At 46.2% G+C, this 20,796-nt stretch overlaps 1 protein-coding gene across 2 annotated transcripts in view; it reads right to left on the bottom strand.

The window, feature by feature from the left end:
• LOC140717318 (ras-related protein Rab-7b-like) overlaps positions 1 to 20,796 on the bottom strand; it is a 54,375-nt gene that overhangs the window by 1,922 nt on the left and 31,657 nt on the right. The window contains exon 6 of one of the 2 annotated variants that reach the window (XM_073030792.1): positions 6,871 to 6,976. The exons of the other annotated variant lie outside the window; for it this stretch is intronic. Coding sequence (XP_072886893.1) covers positions 6,893 to 6,976 — 84 coding nt within the window. The 3' untranslated portion in view covers positions 6,871 to 6,892. The remainder of the gene's footprint in view (positions 1 to 6,870; positions 6,977 to 20,796) is intronic. 2 annotated transcript variants of the gene reach the window in all.

A 20,796-nucleotide genomic window follows, 5' to 3' on the forward strand; every position in this document is an offset into this window, starting at 1 on the left:
CTTGTCTAGGGGTGAAATGTTAAATCTCCTTGTTTGAGGAGCCCTCAGTTTGTCTCAGGTGTTTATTTGCATATTCCTTCTGAGATTGGGATTGAGGAGATCCAGGCACGTAGTTGGTGAGTTGTTGTGGAGTGGGCTGCATTATGGTACGCAAGGAGGAAATTGGCAAGCTTCTGATTCAGTGTTAGTGCTGCACATTCTTTGGACTCTGCACAAAAATTTCTGCCAAGTCATTTGTAGCTGGCTGGTACAATGCAGATATAGTTGCTCCTTTTCGCATCTTGTGGCACATCGGCACCATTTTTCTTTGCCGTTTCCTTAACATTTGTCTGTTTTTACAGGGTCGAGTTACTAACCCGATGCTCAACCCAGCACAGATGGAAAGTGTGCAAGGGGCTGGCCAGATTCGAACCAGGGACCATTTGCCTTGAACCCGGTGCTGATGGCACTACGCTACCAGCTGGTAGTAATATGTCTTATTCCATTATTTTCAGGAATGGCAGAAACCGTTCCACAACAAACTGTGGTCCATTGTCGCTGACTACATGTTCTGGAATCTAAAAGGTTACTGAAATGCTTGGTATACCTACTTGATTCAGCCCACTAAGTACATGGTGCCTCTCAGCAGAGCAGGAAAATCACTCCTCCCTCTTTACTTCCCAAAACTATTTCCCACCTGCATGCCCGCCAACTCTCACGTCACCTATCTACACCAGGGACAATCGTACAGCGACCGATTAACCTCCCATCACATCTTTGGGATGTGAGAGGAAAAGGAGGAAGCTCACACGCTTATAGAAAGAATGTACAAACTCCACACAGTTAGAACCTGCTTGAGATTTCGCTTGTGTTCCTTGCAATGTGAGGCCAGCACTGCCTGCTGTGCCAGCATGCTGCCATTACAGAAGCCCTGTAAGATGTCCAAATGGTCCCCTTACCTTTCTATCACTCTCCTAGTACCCTTTGTAGCTCCTTGGACTAAAATAAATTAGATATATCATTACAAACGCTCATCAGATTGCGATTAAAAGATTTGCTTTATTTGTCACACAAACATCAAAACATACAGTGAAATGAGTCGTCTTTGCGTCTCATCAAATCAGCGAGGATTGCGCTAGACAGTCTGCAAGTGTCATGCCAATGCCCACAACTCACTAACCCTAACCCGTTTGTCTTTGGAACGTGGGAGGAAACCAGAGCACCCAGGCGAAACCCACACGCTCACGGACAGCGGTGGGAATTGAACCCCCGATCGGTGATCGTTGGGCTGTGAAGCGATGCGCTAACCATTACACTACCGTACCGCCCCTTCTGCAAGGAATTGTCAACAGTTTGTGTTGAAACACTCGGGCAGGGTCTAGATCGGGTTAGGCAACCTGAAGCACAAATGACTTTCTAGCATGCCTTATTCATTAATTTGAGGCAAAACATAACTAGATGTATTGAAATGGATAATTCCCATATTTCAAGTTGTTTATGGCATTGATCTGGCCTACCGTCCGCTCATTAATATGTGATCCGGCCCACAGAGGCAAAAAGATTGCTGACCCCTGGTCTAGATGCAGGGTGTTGACCTGACATATTGACAATTCCCTTCCGCCTATGGATGCTGCTCAGCTCCTCCAGCAGATTGCGTGCTGCTCCAGGTTCCAGCACCTGTGGCATCTGGTGTCTCCAGTCAATAGAAGTTAGAATATAGAACCATACAGCAAAGGAGTGGGCCATTTAGCCCATAGTGTTCTGCCTAACCATCTAAAAAGCAGATCAAAAACACCCAAACACTAATCCCTCCTACCTACACCATGTCCACATCCCTCCATCTTCCTCACATCCATGTGCCTATTCAAACGTCTCTTAAAAGCCTCTAATGTATTTACCTCTACCACCATGCCAGGCAGCACATTCCAGGCATCTACCACTCTCTGAGTAAAAAACTTACCCCTCACATCCCCCCTGAAACTACCCCCTCTCACCTTCAATGTATGCCCCCTGCTATAAGACATTTCAACCCTGGGAAACAGTTTCTCCCTGCCTACTCTATCTATACCTCTCATAATCTTATAAACCCCTATCTGATCTCTCCTCAACCGCTGGCGCTCCACAGAGAACAGTCCAAATCTAACCAGCCTCTCATGATAGCACACGCCTTCTGAACCAGACAGCGTCCCGGTAAACCTCTTCTGCACGCTCTTCAAAGCCTCAACGTCCTTCCCATAGTGGATCTCGCTCTAGATGGAAATAGAAATGTAAAAAGCACCGGTGCAGGTTGTTTCGACCTTGTCTCCTGATGGAAAGTATGGGAACAAACTCAGAGCATTCAAGAATCAAAACATTATGTCCTTCTGTGTTGGCAGAGCACAGCATTCCTACAAAATAAAGACTATTCAAACATAGCTACTGAAATCAGAGTTGCTGTGGTATAAGACCAGTTGAAACTTCAAACAGAATGGAGTCTCTCTAATTTTGGGAGGACCGGTATGTTAAGCAGTTTAGTGAAGCAGCTAGAGACATAAGAGGCAGCAGATGTTGGAACCTGGTTAAATAAACTCTTCCTGGGCTGCCAGCCGGGTACAGGTATCAATTTTAACAGATGATTCGATGACAAACTCTGCCACCTGTGGTGAACTAGATATACCTGTCTGACTGCTCCTGTGGCTCCTCCCACAGACCCTGCTGACTGCTCCTGTGGCTCCTCCCACAGACCCCTGTATAAAGGCGACTGTGGCCTGCTGCTCTCCCTCATTTTGCCAGCGGGTACAGGTATCAATTTTAACAGATGATTCGATGACAAACTCTGCCACCTTTATCAGGGACGATGCCTTGGCATGTCTACTCTGGTGGTATATAACCCCCCGTCGTCGTCTGTCCCTCCTGATTGGTTGAGGACTAACCAATCAGGTTTCTGCTGTCAAACCTTGTTTAAATTGAATTCCAGTTCTTACTTAGAGCAAGAGCTTCATCTTTGTTAAAATTCTTCTTCACTAGCTTTATTTCAATGGCTTCCTTCAGCCGGCGGTCCCAGAAGTTATTGGCACAGCACAGTTGTTTAGTGCCATCGAAGTCAATCCTATGGCTATTGCAAATGCAATGTTCTGCTACCACCGATTTTCTGGGTTAGCCAAACGGATACACCTCCTATGTTCCTTGACATGGTTTCCTACTGTGTGTCTGTTCTGACCAATACACGCTGCTCTGAATTCACAGGGGATCCTGTAAACACCAACCGACCTGAGTCCCAGGTTATCTTTGACCCGCATAGACTGGGATTTGAGTTTCCTTACAGGTTTGTAAGGGTTTGGACGATGGGGTATGTATACCACTGGACTAGACATGCTAAGGCATCATCCCTGCTGAAGGTGGCAGAATTTGTCATCAAAGCATCGGTTAAAATTGATACATGTACCCAGCTGGAAACCTGAGAAGAGTTTATCCGTTGTACACTCCGGGGGAAGCACTAGATCCTTTGTGAAATCTGGAGTTAAAAACAATCTGCTAGATGAACCCAGTGGGTCAAGCAGTATCTTCAAAGAGGGTCGAAGTCCAGAACTCGAAGCACATTGTTTGGCGTCCCGGGTCCATGAATCTCTGAGGGTCTGCTGGGGTAGCTGAAGGCCCAACGTCTGTGTGGCTGTGTCCACAGGGGGCAGGAGGTCAAAGAAGGCGGACTGCCTTGGGGTTAGAGAATGGTGTGCGCGCGTGGGTGGGAGGGAGGAACGGAGCCTGTTTTACTGTTGTTGTTCTGTTGCTCGTTGTGTTCTGCGTTGCTCTGCCGAGCTTTGTGCACACGCTGCGTTGGCGGCTGAATGTGCAGTGATACCTGTGGGGCTCCCTCCAGCGTATCCTTAGATGTGGCGGTTGTTAACGCAAATGGCGCATTTCACCGTGTGTTTCAACGTACAGAGTTAAGTTGGAAACCTGAGCCCTGAATTTTGAATCTTGAATCCCTTACTTCCTACCCCCCTCACAACCTTTGCCACTTGACCCATTGAGTTCCTCCTGTGGATGGCCTGTTGCTCCAGATTCCAGCATCTGCCGTCTCTTGTATTTCCCATGTCACACTGAGAACAGGCCTGTACATTATCTGTCAGCCTCCCTGTTACAGCCAAACATCCAAAGAAAGAACAGGACTAGGCCACTCAGTCCTTCATACCGGGGCTTCCAGAAGTTCATGGCAGATCTGATTGTACCTCTCCACTGCACTCTTGTCTACCCACTGCACCCTTTAACCCCTTTGCTTAGAAGTATCTATCAACTTCTGCCTTAAAAAAACATTCTGACTACAAGAAGCGCCCAGTGATATGAAATGACTTGGTGTGGTGTTAACTTGATAACAGTCTCTTTGCAACATTTCTTTGATGGCAGGAATACTGGCTCCAGTGTACTCTTTTTTTCTAAATGCTTTGTTATTAAGATTAACCATGTTAAAAAAAAAGATAGTCCAGGAGGGTAAAATCAAGGCAATAAGCGTTCTGAAAACAACTGATTTTTTTTTAATTTAGAGATACAGAACAACTACAGGCCCTTCTGGCTCAACAAACCCTTGCACCAAATTACACCCAAGTGGCTAATTAAGCTACTAAGCAATATGTCCTTGGAATGTAAGAGCACAAGGAGGAAACTCACACAGTCATGGGGAGAACGTACAAACTCCTTACAGATAGTGGTGAGAATTGAACCCGGGTTGCTGGCTCTGTGCTAACCATTTCTATGTTGACATCCAGAAATCCAAAAGCGTGTGTGCAGTAATTTTCAATTTTCATATCAAGAAAAGAATTTGGCTGCACTGGAGCTCCACCTCACTGCTTTGCTCTCTTTTTACACTACTCCTTTTTTTAAAATATTTTTTATTGTAGCTTCCTCCAAGAGAACCACGACCTTGTCATAGGGTTTGGAGGCTTGCATGCCTCGATGACCCGGAGAGCTACGTCAGCCGGGTCAGGGCTCTATGCTTTGGGCCACCCATGCCAAACAGGACAAAGGGGAGAGGCCAGATTAAGAGTGGCCCACCAGTCCTCTAGGTTTACGGGTTTAGCTCAGAGGCTAACAACCCTGACTGGTCAAACTGTTATGGGAACAGAAATGAAGAATCTTTCTACGTCAGAGTGCGATGGTATTCCTGAGCCTCCTCCTGGGACCTGCAATAGTGAAAACTGACAGGAAGCCACTGACAAGATGAAGACACCGAGAGATGGGCGATCTTCATTGTTGTCCTAAATACCAGCGGCATAACGGGCAGTAAGTTATTGTAACTTACAGCTTTTTTCATGTATTGCACTGTCATGCTACTGCAAAACAACATATTTCACGATGACACACGCCAGTGATTATAAACCCAATTCTCCTTATAGCTCTTGCCAGTAAGCGAAGAAGGCCGGCTTATTCCGCTCACCCTTCCTAAGCCGCAGAAGTCTGCCAAAGATAATGCCACATTTGATGCAAAAAAAAAGAGTAATTTATTTCCCTGCAACCAGCAGCAACTGTGAAATAAGGGAGCTTTGCTACGAGATTACTTTCAAAGATTAAGAGAATTATTTTCTAAGACATGGTTTTCATTGTAACCATGGCAGGAAGCCCGAATGAACATAGCACTTATCTTTGTTGGAAGAATACATTTTACATTGAATTATGTCAACTCCTTGTCTCATGTTCTGCTTTCCAGTACTGCTCTTCAATATAATCTGTTGAATGATGATAAGCCAGTGCAAAGTCGTGTAATGTACCACAAGCTACATTGGCAGGAATCCTCTGGGAAGTTCACTCCATTGTCATTCACCAAGTTCACAACACTACCTGGTGAGTTACTGGCGCCTGGTAATAACTCAATGAAGAATATACAGTATATAAAAGGTTTATTTTGTCCAGTCACCAAATCAATCGAACCTTGGTGTCATTTAACCTTCAAGCTTTATCCGCTGAATGGTTTTATTTCTCTTTCAATGAAAACTTTTGATACTTGGGAACAAGTGCTATATAATAATAATAACTTGTTTATAGAGCATTTTTCATACAGACACTGTCGTTCAAAGTGCTTTACAATGGGATAAAGTGCAAACACGAAAATAAAAGACAAAATGATGTTCGTTCAAAGCAAGGTTAAATAAATAGGTTTTGAGCTGGTGTTTAAAAGCGTTATCCGATACTGCATCCCTTATAGCTTTAGGTATTGAATTCCACGGTGTAGGAGCGTAGTTCAAAAAAAAGCTGGCCTGCCAGTCACAAACAAGAGAAAATCTGCAGATACTGAAAATCCAAGGAACAGACACAAAATGCTGGAGGAACTCAGCAGGCCAGGCAGCATCTATGGAAAGAGTAAACAGGTCGACATTTCAGGCCGAGACCCTTCATCAGGGCTGTTTCATCATCGGGTCCTGATGAAGGGTCTCGGCCTGAAACATCAACTGTACTTTTTGCCATGGGTGAGTTCCTCCAGCATTCTGTGTGTGTTGTCCTGCCATTTACCTTTTGAGGAAGATTGTTTAAATTTAAGAGACCAGCAGAAGACAACCTGAGAGCTCGAGCAGGATTACAAAGCAAAAGCCTTTCTGTGATGTAGTCTGGTCCCAGTCCATTGAGAGCTTTAAAAACAAGTAAGAGAACTTTAAAATCAAATCTAAAAGATACTGGAAGCCAATGCAGAGTAGTAAGGACGGGAGTGATATGCTCCCTTGTCCTGATTTTGGTTAAAAGTCTAACAGTGGTGTTCTGAGTGTGTTGAACTCGTGTGGAATTTACAAAAAGACATGCTTCATTATAATAATTTAGATGTCGGACTACAGATTTCACCGATCCTTAGAAAAATAAATATTTGTGTAAAGATGTGGCAGTTGGAGAGCTCAGAATCCCAACACATCTTTAAAACAGATTCCAAACCTCGGCTTTCAACTCCCAAGATTCAGCAACATTTCCGTCTCTCTGTTATGTTCTGGTTCCTCAGGGAGATGGAGTTTGTTAAGTAAGTGTCTTTCTCTTCGGAAATCTAGGAAAGAGGGAAAAACAGGTTCAAATTTAAACACATTTCCATCCCCCGGGCAGCACGTATGTGTGTCTGTATATATATGCACACACACACATATACAGACACACAAAGGAATAAACTGTGCAAAGCTCTTTGCAGGCTTAGTGACATGAGGTCAGTATACTCAGTGTACATTGGCCTGAGTGAATAGGTGAGTGTTAGAATCCTGGGGGCGCTGAATGGGATGTGGGGAGAATACAACAGGATTTGTGTAAATGGCTGCTGAAAGGACAGTATTGATTCAGTGGGCTGAAGGGCCTGATTCCATACTTTGAATCAGTTTCACGTTGGTGGGATGAGTGGCAGGGGTGGCACAGTTCTGTAGCAGCTGGTTCGGATTCTTGCCACTGTCTGTAAGGAGTCTGCACGTTCTCCCCTAGTGCTCCAGTTTTTTCCCCACATTCCAAAGACATACTGGTTAGTAAGTTGTGGGCATGCTTTATTGCTGTCGGAAGCACGGTGACCTCTCGGGCGGACCCCGGCACAATCCCCGCTGATTTGATTTGACGTGTGCGACACAGTTCAGAGTATGCTTTGACGTACATGCTATAAATAAAGCTAGTCTTCTTTAAGCAAGCAATGGATACTTGGCACTGAAGTGCGATCAAATCATTGTAAACTGCTCTCTCTACATCTGCTCGTTGCTTCTATTATAATCGGTCTGCTCTTAAATCTAAATTCTATGTCTCTAAGTACAACACTTTATTCTACATTACATCATTTTTCCTTGCACTACCTCAATGCACTGCTGCTATGAAAAGATCTGTATGGATGGCATGCAAAACAGGCTTGTCACTGTACCTTGGTATATGTGGCAATAATAAATCAATTTACCAATTCACCATTCGCATCAAAGCTTTCCTGATCTCAGCATCAGCAGTTGGGGTGTGAAGGGAGTTTTGTGAAGGGAGTTTTGTTGAGTCATATTTATACAGACCTTTCACGGATATGGGAGAGTCACTGGTGCTTTGTTTAAAGCCACACATGCAGTTTCATCTTTGCTTGCACAGTACGGTGGCTTAATGGGATGGCAGAGTGGCAAAGTGCCTAGCACAACGCTTTACAGTACCGGCGACCTGGGTTCGATTCCCACCACTGCCTGTAAGAGTTTGTACACTTCCCTGTGGCCATGTGGGTTTCCTCTCACAGTCCAACGACCTACCGATTGGTAGGCCAATTGGTCATTGTAAGCAGCTCAGTGGTGAGGTTATGATGGGTGATGTGGCCTGAAGGACTGGAAGGCCCATTAAGTGCTGTATCTCAATATAAATAAATAAAACCCCACTGGTAAGCTCCCTCTCCCTTCTCTCTCTCTCTCTCTATCTACTCTATCTTCCTGCCCATCTCACTCTTTCTCTGTTTTTCTCCCTCCCTCTTTCTCGCTCTCCATATTTAACTTTATCTCTTTTTCCACTCATCTCCTTCCATTTTCCATTCTCACTCTTCCTCTCTTCTCCCTCTCTCTCCTTCTCTCTCACAGAAAAAGAGACAAAAGATAGGAACAAGAGTTTTCCCCGCACACCCCGCCTTCTCTGCCAATCAATACAATTCTGACTGATCCCCTGTCTCAATACCAGTGCCCAATTAACTGACCAATGTTGCCGTCTCCAGGATGTGGAAAGAAACTGGAGCACATGGGGTGGGGGGGGGGACACGATCACAGGGAGAGCATGCAAACTCCACACAGACAGCATCCAAAGTTTGGAGTGAACCATGTCTCCGGAGCTGTCTGCAGACTGGAGATTGTGTACGATATCAGAATCAGAATTAGCTTTAGTGTCACTGGCATACGCGATGAAATTAGTTCTTTTGTAGCCGCAGTATTGTGCAAGACATCAAAATTACTAGAAGTTACAATTGCTCCGTTGGACAGCAGTTAGCATAACGCCATCACAGCGCCACTGATTCAGGCCCGTTTCCCACCGCTGACTGTAAGGAGTTGTTACGTTCTCCCCGTGACCACGTGGGTTTTCTCTGGGTGCTCCCATTTCCTCCCACAGTCCAAAGACGTGTGGGTTAGTAGGTTGGGTGTAACTGATTGGCGTGGGTTCGTTGGGCTGGAAGGGCCTCTTACCTGCTGTAACATTAACCTAATAAATAGATAACCAATGCAAAAGGGGAATAGTGAGCTAGTGCTCATTCGGAATCCGCTGGCGGAGGGGAAGAAGCTGTTCCTAAAACATTGAGTGTGGGTCTTCAGGCTCATTGGGGTAGTATTGGGAAGAGGGCATGCCACAGATGGTGAGGGTCCTTAATGGTGGAAGCTTCCTTCTTGAGCCACTGCCTTTGGAAGATGCCGTCGATGGTGGAGAGGGTTGTGTCCACGGTGGAGCTGGCTGACTCTATAACCCTCTGCAGCTTTTTGCAGTCCTGCTCATTGGAGCCTCACAGCAGTCAGGACACCAGATTGAAAAATGCTCTTCCGAGCCTTTGAGAAGAAGGCCAGCAATTGAATAAAAGTGGAATGAAGTGAAAGATAAAGCAGATACATCAAGGAAAAGGGAGCCCGTGGATAGTTCTGCCTTGGTTACGGTTCCAAAATAAAACTGCTCCCACACCTAGTATCTCTCGATAGCTCCTGATTAACTCTACAGTTCCGAGAACATTCCAGTCTCCAGAGCTGTATCTCAGCCAGAGGTACCAGTTTGCTGGCCAGGAGGAGACGGTTTCCTGTCTCCTTCCAGCACAGAGTGTCCTACACCCCCACCCCACCCACACATACAGTTTCTTGCCCCCATTCTATCATCCTTTCCACAGCTATTTACTCAGCCAAGTTCCTCTCACTCCCTCATTTATGCTTTTTATCTCTCATTCTTGCCTTCTCTATCCCTCCGCCCCCCTGAAGATTAGCTTTATTCACCACATGTACATTGAACATTGACAATAGGCAATAGACAGTAGGTGCAGGAGTAGGCCATTCAGCCCCTCTAGCCAGCACTGCCATTCACTGTGATCATGGCAGATCATACACAATCAGTACCCCGTTCCTGCCCTCTCCCCATTTCCCTTGACCCCGCTATTTATAAGAGCTCTATCTAACTCTCTCTTGAATGCATCCAGAGACTTGGCCTCCACTGCCTTCTGGGGCAGAGCATTCCACATACCCACCACTCTCTGGGTGAAAAAGTTTTTCCGCATCTCTGTTCTAAATGGCCTACCCCTTATTCTTAAACTGTGGCCTCTAGTTCTCAACTCACCCATCGGCGGGAACATGCTTCCTGCCTCCAGTGTGTCCAATCCCTTAATAATCTTATATGTTTTAATCAGATCCCCTCTCATCCTTCTAAATTCCAGTGTATACAAGCCCAGTCGCTCCAATCTTTCAACATATGACAGTCCCGCCATTCCGGGAATTAACCTTGTGAACCTACGCTGCACTCCCTCAATAGCAAGATTGTCCTTCCTCAAATTTGGAGACCAAAACTGCACACAATACTCCAGGTGGGGTCTCACCAGGGCCCTGTACAGCTGCAGAAGGACCTCTTTACTCCTATACTCAATTCCTCTTGTTATAAAGGCCAGCATGCCATTAGCTTTCTTCACTGCCTGCTGTACCTGCATGCTTGCTTTCATTGACTGATGTACAAGAACACCTAGATCACATTGTACTTCCCCTTTTCCTAACTTGACTCCATTTAGATAGTAATCTGCCTTCCTGTTCTTGCCACCAAAGTGGATAACCTCACATTTATCCACATTAAACTGCATCTGCCATACATTTGCCCACTCACCCAACCTGTCCAAGTCACCCTGCATTCTCATAACATCCTCCTGACATTTCACACTGCCACCCAGCTTTGTGTCATCAGCAAATTAGCTAATGTTACTTTTAATCCTTTCATCTAAATTATTAATGTATATTGTAAACAGCGGCGGTCCCAGCACCGAACCTTGCGGTACCCCACTGGTCACAGCCTGCCATTCCAAAAGGGACCCGTTAATCGCTACTCTTTGTTTCCTGTCAGCCAGCCAATTTTCAATCCATGTCAGTACTCTGCCCCCAATACCATGTGCCCTAATTTTGCCCACTAATCTCCTATGTGGGATTTCATCAAAAGCTTTCTGGAAGTCCAGGTACACTACATCCACTGGCTCTCCCTTGTCCATTTTCATAGTTACATCCTCAAAAAACTCCAGAAGATTAGTCAAGCATGATTTTCCCTTCATAAATCCATGCTGACTCGGACTGATACTTCTACTGCTATCCAAATGTGTCGTAATTTCCTCTTTTATAATTGACTCCAGCATCTTTCCCACCACTGACGTCAGGCTAACTGGTCTATAATTTCCTATTTTCTCTTTGAAACGTACAGTTAAGTGTGTTGTTCGTGTCAATGGCTCACACAGTCTGAGGATGTGCTGATGGGAGGGGGCCAGTGTCATCATGCATCCAGTGCCAATGTAGCATGGCCACAACTCAATAACCCTCTGGAATCCCACATTCCCGAGTTGTACGGGTTAGTAGGCTAATGGGTCACGGAGGTGTAATTGGGCTGAGTGGGATCATTAGGCCAGTAGGGCCTGCTGCTGGGCTATATCGCTAAATAAAATAAAATTCTACAGAAACATGGAATTGAGCTCCCAAAGCAACCTCCTCTACAACAGTGAGGCTCCCAATGGGGCCTCCTCTACATTGGTGAGACCCATTGTAAATCGGGGGACCACTTCGTCAAGCACCTCTGCTCCATCCACCACCAAAAGCGGACCCAGACATTTTAATTCCCATTCCCACATATCGATTTATGGCCTCCACTTGTGCCAAGGTGAGACTACTCTCAGGGTGAAGGAGCAACATCTTATATTCTGTTTGGGTAGCCTCCAACCTGATGGTATGAATATCAATTTCTCCCTCCAGCAAAAAAACAATTTCCCTCCCCCGTCCCTCCTCTTCTATTCCCCACACTGGCTTCTTACCTCCTCTCACCTGCTGATTACCTCCACCCCCCAGATCCATTCCTTCTTCCCTTTCTCCTATGGTCCACAGTCCTCTCCTATCAAATTCCTTCCTCTCCAGCCCTTTTACTTTCCCACCCACCCAGTTTCACCTATCACCTTCTAGATATCCTCCATCCCTTCCCTCCACCTTTTTTTAATTCCAGCATCTACCCCTTCCTTTCCAGTCCTGAAGAAGGAACTTGGCCCAAAACATCAACTGTTTATTCATTTCCATAGATTTTGCCAGACCTGCTGAGTTCCTCCAGCATTTTGTGTGTTTATTATAGGCATCTTGTGAGACCTTGGATTTGTGCCTTGGAAGGTTTCCAGGGCGCAGGCCTGGGCAGGGTTGTATGGGAGACCGGCAGTTGCCCAAGCTGCAGGCCTTCTCCTTTCCACGCCACCGATGTTGTCCAAGGGAAGGGCACTAGGACCCACGCAGCTCAGCACCGGTGACATCGCAGAGCAATGTGGTGTTAAGTGCCTTGCTCAAGGACACAACACGCTGGCTCAGCTGAGGCTCGAACCAATGACCTTCAGATCGCTAGACTGATGCCTTATCCACTAGGCCACGTGCCAACACATTTTGTGTTGTGTTGCTCTGGATTTCCAGCATCTGCAGACTTTCTCATGTTTAGAATCGACAATTGTGACAGGAAAGATGATTGAAGGAGGAACCTTAAAAGACGCAGATTGGAGGAGTTTGGAGGGATATGGGCCAAAGGCAGATAAGAGGGACGAGCTTAGATGAGAACCTTGCTCAGCATGCACAAGAGGGCTGAAGGGCCGGTGTCCATGCTGTGTGAGTCTTTAACTCTCACAAAACTGCTGGAGGGAGTCGTCACTTGATGCTGCCAGACTTGCTAAATTCCTCCAACATTCTGTACATATTGCTCAAGATCTCCAGCATCTGCGGAATCTCAGGAATATGACTCCGTGACCCTATAAAACCAAACGGGAAGCACATTGTGTAACTGCAGAGACTGTAGCACTCAGAGATCCATTGGGGACCAGATATCCTAGCGCACGAGCTAAAAATAGCTCTGTACGAGAACTGCAAATAATTAGGAAAGTTAACATAATGTTTTAATTTATTATGATGGGAATTGAATACAAAAATAGAATGGTTGTTATTCAGTGACACAGGCCGTTGGTGGGTCACAGCTGGCATACTATGAACTAAATAGATCTCATTTTTGGAACTCATTCGAAGAATGTATAGCTTGGGTGGTTGATGGTTGGGCTGAATTGTTCTCTGATCTTGGCAATTCACTTGCAAACGTTTTGTGACCATATGAGGAGATGCCGTCAGTGCGCTGTTGATTGTGGTGTGTCATGCCAATGCTTGGCCTTTATCTACTGGGCATCAGTGAAAGTCGTGGTGCAAGCAAACACGCGGCATGCAAGACGGTTCCTAGAAGCGTGGTTTTCCACGAAGAAATCTATAAACCAACACGTGGACCTCGATCCTACTTATGAGCCAATTTGGGGAAAATCCCAGACCACATCGAACGGAGTTCACCGCGCAACCAGTCAGCGACGAGATTTCCTTCCCACATCGCAACTGAGTTTCCAAAATGACATCCATTCAGTTGATTGATAGGTATATAAAGGCCAAGCATTCGCAGGGCGCACCACAATTAACGGCGCACTGACATTGTCTCCTCGTACGGTGACGAAACATTTTCAAATAAATTGCCAAGATCGGAGAACAACTCAGCCCCACCAGATCTCCTTATTTAAGGAAGGACTTACTTGTGCCGAAAGAACAGGACTTCAATAAAAGGCGATGCCTCAAGGAGGCAGCGTGATCATTAAAGGCCCTCGCCATCCATGCCCTCTCCTCACGACTACGTCAGAGAGGAGGTACAGGGACCTGAGGACACAGGAACAACTCCTTCCCCTCCATCATCAGATTCCTGAACAGCCCATGAAGTCCACAAGTCTGGGGTGGAGACTTGGGAATACTGTTGCACTCGGATGTAGAAGGATTCTTCACTGCTGCTTCTGTAACAGTTTTGTTTTACCAGTCAGGGTTGTTAGCCCTGAGCTGACCCCCCCCCCCCCGAACTTGGAGAACGGGCGGATCACTCAGTCTGTCCTCTTCCCTTTGACCTGTTGGCCATGGGTGACACTACCAAGAGCCAAAGCATAAAGCCCTGACTCCAGTCAGCATTGCTCTCCGGGTCCTTGAGGCACACAGGCCTTCAAACCCTATGACAAGGTTGTGGTCCTCTTGGAGGAGGGGATATTTACAGCAGGCAATTAACCTACCAATGATTTCAGGCTGTGGGGCAAAACTGTACTCTCCGGAGTTCACAGGGAGAACATGCAAACTCCACACAGACAGCACTTAAAGTTAAAGTTGATCCAGGGTTACGAGGTCAGTACTACCTGTTGAGCCCTGTTCCTGCCTCGATTTGGTGTACCTTATGGAATTGCAAAGTAAAAGCCAACTCATTATCGATGAGGTTTATAAAATGGCTGGTATGAACAGAAACCTTAGCTCCAGCACGATCCACTAAGATCACGATACACCCTTCAAATAAAGCAAAGCGATCAGAAGTTTCTAGAAACACAGGCACACTCCTCTTTCACTGGCATCACCAGCAAGTCCTATTTATATCCAGGCTACAAATCATTTCCTTTTATGCCATCGCAACCGTTCATTCCGAAAGGGTTTGCCAAGCAGATTGAAGGTGTGCGCTGGCATCTGGTGCCAGCCTGCACCCTACTCTTCACGTTAAACGAGGTGTGACATTAACCCACATATCAATCACCACAGCAATGTCAGAGATTCTTCCTTGTACACTATCAAGGTTCTTTTTTTTTTAAAAGAGATAACTTTGTGTTAGTTAATAAAAGGCACGTGGTTCTGCAGCGACCCTGGGGCATCCTACAGAATGAGGGTGGGGGTGGGGTGTCCTCTCTAACACTGTGATATATAGGAAATGCAGTGTTAGAGATAGAAATTAGCGTTATTTGTCAGATTTACATTGAAACATTGGAAAACACAGTGAAATACATTGTTTGCGTCAACAACCAATACGGTTTGAGGATGTGCTGGGGGCAGCCCACAAGGGTGGCCATGCTTCCAGCACTAACGTAGCATGCCCACAACTTACTAACCCTAACCATAAGACCATAAGATATTAGGAGCAGAATTAGGCCATTTGGCCCATCGAGTTTGCTCTGCCATTTCATCATGGCTGATCCATTTTCCCTCTCAGCCCCAGTCTCCTGTCTTCTCCCCGTATCCCTTCATGCCCCGACCAATCATGAATCTGTCAACCTCTGCCTTAAATATTCCCAATGACTTGGCCTCCAGAGCCGCCTGTGTCAACAAATTCCACAGATTCTGACTTGTGCGTCATAGGAATGTGGGAGGAGACTGGAGCACCAGGAGGAAACCCACAAACCCATACAAACTCCTTACAGACAACGGCGGGAATTGAACCCTTGCTCAGAGATCACTGGGCTCCAAAGGGATGCACTAACCGCTACGCTACCGTGCCGCTCCTCCTGCAAGGAATTGTCAATGGTCTGTGTTGGAACACTCAGGCAGGGTCTGGATGCAGGGTGTAGACCTGACGCATTGACAATCCCTTCGCCCTACGGATGCTGCCTGACCCTCCAGCAGATTGTGTGTGTCGCCCCAGGTTCCAACACCTGTGGCATCCGGTATCTCCGGTCAATCCCCCTTGGACTGGAAATAGAAATGTAAAGCACCGGTGCAGGTTGTTTTGATTTTGTCTCCTGAGGAAAAGTACAGGAACAAACTCAGACCATTCAAGAATCAGAATCCCTAGCGCGCCGAATGGTGGCGCTGCACATGGTGATGTGATCATGAACAGTTAATGAGACCCACATGAATGGAAGGAATTGCAGAACATTGTGAACACAGCCCAGTCTATCATGCGAACCAGCCTCTCCTCTGTTGGCTCTATCTACACTTCCCACTGCCTCGGGAAAACAACCAACAAAGGGACTTGGGAGTCCTCGTGCAGGATTCCCGAAAGTCTTTAACTCTCACAAAACTGCTGGAGGGAGTCGTCACTTGATGCTGCCAGACTTGCTAAATTCCTCCAACATTCTGTACATATTGCTCAAGATCTCCAGCATCTGCGGAATCTCAGGAATATGACTCCGTGACCCTATAAAACCAAACGGGAAGCACATTGTGTAACTGCAGAGACTGTAGCACTCAGAGATCCATTGGGGACCAGATATCCTAGCGCACGAGCTAAAAATAGCTCTGTACGAGAACTGCAAATAATTAGGAAAGTTAACATAATGTTTTAATTTATTATGATGGGAATTGAATACAAAAATAGAATGGTTGTTATTCAGTGACACAGGCCGTTGGTGGGTCACAGCTGGCATACTATGAACTAAATAGATCTCATTTTTGGAACTCATTCGAAGAATGTATAGCTTGGGTGGTTGATGGTTGGGCTGAATTGTTCTCTGATCTTGGCAATTCACTTGCAAACGTTTTGTGACCATATGAGGAGATGCCGTCAGTGCGCTGTTGATTGTGGTGTGTCATGCCAATGCTTGGCCTTTATCTACTGGGCATCAGTGAAAGTCGTGGTGCAAGCAAACACGCGGCATGCAAGACGGTTCCTAGAAGCGTGGTTTTCCACGAAGAAATCTATAAACCAACACGTGGACCTCGATCCTACTTATGAGCCAATTTGGGGAAAATCCCAGACCACATCGAACGGAGTTCACCGCGCAACCAGTCAGCGACGAGATTTCCTTCCCACATCGCAACTGAGTTTCCAAAATGACATCCATTCAGTTGATTGATAGGTATATAAAGGCCAAGCATTCGCAGGGCGCACCACAATTAACGGCGCACTGACATTGTCTCCTCGTACGGTGACGAAACATTTTCAAATAAATTGCCAAGATCGGAGAACAACTCAGCCCCACCAGATCTCCTTATTTAAGGAAGGACTTACTTGTGCCGAAAGAACAGGACTTCAATAAAAGGCGATGCCTCAAGGAGGCAGCGTGATCATTAAAGGCCCTCGCCATCCATGCCCTCTCCTCACGACTACGTCAGAGAGGAGGTACAGGGACCTGAGGACACAGGAACAACTCCTTCCCCTCCATCATCAGATTCCTGAACAGCCCATGAAGTCCACAAGTCTGGGGTGGAGACTTGGGAATACTGTTGCACTCGGATGTAGAAGGATTCTTCACTGCTGCTTCTGTAACAGTTTTGTTTTACCAGTCAGGGTTGTTAGCCCTGAGCTGACCCCCCCCCCCGAACTTGGAGAACGGGTGGATCACTCAGTCTGTCCTCTTCCCTTTGACCTGTTGGCCATGGGTGACACTACCAAGAGCCAAAGCATAAAGCCCTGACTCCAGTCAGCATTGCTCTCCGGGTCCTTGAGGCACACAGGCCTTCAAACCCTATGACAAGGTTGTGGTCCTCTTGGAGGAGGGGATATTTACAGCAGGCAATTAACCTACCAATGATTTCAGGCTGTGGGGCAAAACTGTACTCTCCGGAGGTCACAGGGAGAACATGCAAACTCCACACAGACAGCACTTAAAGTTAAAGTTGATCCAGGGTTACGAGGTCAGTACTACCTGTTGAGCCCTGTTCCTGCCTCGATTTGGTGTACCTTATGGAATTGCAAAGTAAAAGCCAACTCATTATCGATGAGGTTTATAAAATGGCTGGTATGAACAGAAACCTTAGCTCCAGCACGATCCACTAAGATCACGATACACCCTTCAAATAAAGCAAAGCGATCAGAAGTTTCTAGAAACACAGGCACACTCCTCTTTCACTGGCATCACCAGCAAGTCCTATTTATATCCAGGCTACAAATCATTTCCTTTTATGCCATCGCAACCGTTCATTCCGAAAGGGTTTGCCAAGCAGATTGAAGGTGTGCGCTGGCATCTGGTGCCAGCCTGCACCCTACTCTTCACGTTAAACGAGGTGTGACATTAACCCACATATCAATCACCACAGCAATGTCAGAGATTCTTCCTTGTACACTATCAAGGTTCTTTTTTTTTTAAAAAGAGATAACTTTGTGTTAGTTAATAAAAGGCATGTGGTTCTACAGCGACCCTGGGGCATCCTACAGAATGAGGGTGGGGGTGGGGTGTCCTCTCTAACACTGTGATATATAGGAAATGCAGTGTTAGAGATAAAAATTAGCGTTATTTGTCAGATTTACATTGAAACATTGGAAAACACAGTGAAATACATTGTTTGCGTCAACAACCAATACGGTTTGAGGATGTGCTGGGGGCAGCCCACAAGGGTGGCCATGCTTCCAGCACTAACGTAGCATGCCCACAACTTACTAACCCTAACCATAAGACCATAAGATATTAGGAGCAGAATTAGGCCATTTGGCCCATCGAGTTTGCTCTGCCATTTCATCATGGCTGATCCATTTTCCCTCTCAGCCCCAGTCTCCTGTCTTCTCCCCGTATCCCTTCATGCCCCGACCAATCATGAATCTGTCAACCTCTGCCTTAAATATTCCCAATGACTTGGCCTCCAGAGCCGCCTGTGTCGACAAATTCCACAGATTCTGACTTGTGCGTCATAGGAATGTGGGAGGAGACTGGAGCACCAGGAGGAAACCCACAATGGGACGACATACAAACTCCTTACAGACAACGGCGGGAATTGAACCCTTGCTCAGAGATCACTGGGCTCCAAAGGGATGCACTAACCGCTACGCTACCGTGCCGCTCCTCCTGCAAGGAATTGTCAATGGTCTGTGTTGGAACACTCAGGCAGGGTCTGGATGCAGGGTGTAGACCTGACGCATTGAAAATCCCTTCGCCCTACGGATGCTGCCTGACTCTCCAGCAGATTGTGTGTGTCGCCCCAGGTTCCAACACCTGTGGCATCCGGTATCTCCGGTCAATCCCCCTTGGACTGGAAATAGAAATGTAAAGCACCGGTGCAGGTTGTTTTGATTTTGTCTCCTGAGGAAAAGTACAGGAACAAACTCAGACCATTCAAGAATCAGAATCCCTAGCGCACCGAATGGTGGCGCTGCACATCGTGATGTGATCATGAACAGTTAATGAGACCCACACGAATGGAAGGAATTGCAGAACATTGTGAACACAGCCCAGTCTATCATGCGAACCAGCCTCTCCTCTGCTGGCTCTATCTACACTTCCCACTGCCTCGGGAAAACAACCAACAAAGGGACTTGGGAGTCCTCGTGCAGGATTCCCGAAAGGTTCATTTGCAAGTTGAATCGGTGGTGAGGAAGGCAAATGCAATAGTAGCATTAATTCTGAAAGAACTAGGATGTGACCTTGAGACTTTATAAAGCACTGGTGAGGCCTCACTTGGAGTATTGTGAGCAGTTTTGGGCCCCTTATCTAAGAACGGATGTACTAACATGAAGAGGGTTCAAAGGAGGCTCAGAAAAATAATTCTGGGATTGAATGGCTTGTCATATGAGGAGTGTTTAATGGCTGTGGCGTTTAGGAACATGGGGAGGGGGGAATCTCATTGAAGCCTATCAAATGTTGAAAGGCCTAGATAGAGTGGATGGGGGAAGGATGTGTCCTTTGGTGAAGGAGTCTGAAACCAGAGAGCAGAGCCTCAGAATAGAGGAACATCCACTTAGAAAGGAAATGAAGAGGAATTTCTTTGGCCAGAGAATGGTGAATCTGTGGAATTTGTTGCCACCGGTAGCTGTGGAGGCCAGGTCATTGTGTATACTTAGGGCAGAGGTTGATAGGATCTTGATTAGTCAGGGAGCAGGCAGGAGATTGAGGCTGAGAGGGTTATGGATCAGCCATAATGAAATGGTAGAACAGATTCAATAGGCCAAATGGCCTAATTCTGCCTCATATGATCTATTATGGTGTTGAAATCAATGGCTCCTCCCATGCTAGTCATTCTCTCTCCTCCCCCACACCCATGAATTAGGCAAAAGATACAAAAGCTTGCTCCACCAGATAGCATCTATCTCACTGTTATCAAACTCCTGAAAAGACCACTTATACATTAAAGATAAACTCGATCTCCCAGTCCACCTCATCATGTCCCTTGCAATTCCTTTGTCTTCCTGCAATGCACTTTCTCTATAATCACCACACTAGAATCTACTTCCTGTTTTCATTAACTTTCCCTTAGAATTACTTACAGAATGTACAAAATGACCTTTCTGGATAGCAAGCAAGCAGAAGCTCTTCCCCGTATCTCAGAACGCGTTCCAATAATAAACCAGGTACCAGTGCAAATGTATACACGCGTGCACGTGCACGCCTGCCCCCCCCCACCCCCACCACAGAGACACACACACACACACACAATCAGAATCAGGATTAATATCACTGGCATACATCGTGAAATTTGTTAACTTTATGGCAGCAGTACAATGTAATACATGATACAGAAAAATCTGCATTACAGCAGTGTTTGGGTTATGTTTGGAGATAACGGGTGTGTTGGAACGTGAGCCGTCCAGTCAGGGGAGCGGGTTTTTGTGTAGTGTGCCTGACACCGGTGTGAGCTGGGGTCCTCTGTTCGGCGGAAGAGGAAGAGAACCGGTTGTAGGATTCGACCCGGTGGGGGACCGTGATTCAATGGAGCAAGTTGCCGCAGTCGACTGAGGATCGGTGAATATTACTTTTGGAAGAGATGAGCTCCGACTTGTGCACATTTGACTGTTTAATTATAATGGGCCCTTTTCATTTATTTCCTTTCATTTCTTCATTAACCCTTCAGTTAAGATTCATAAATATAATCCCTTTAATCATACGCAGTGTGCCGTCTGTTATTTCTTGGCACTGAGTTGTCACAGGATAGTAAATGACACAACATCCATACAAACAGG

This window comes from Hemitrygon akajei, chromosome 27 (assembly GCF_048418815.1).
Source record: "Hemitrygon akajei chromosome 27, sHemAka1.3, whole genome shotgun sequence".
In the NCBI taxonomy this organism is placed as follows: domain Eukaryota; kingdom Metazoa; phylum Chordata; class Chondrichthyes; order Myliobatiformes; family Dasyatidae; genus Hemitrygon; species Hemitrygon akajei.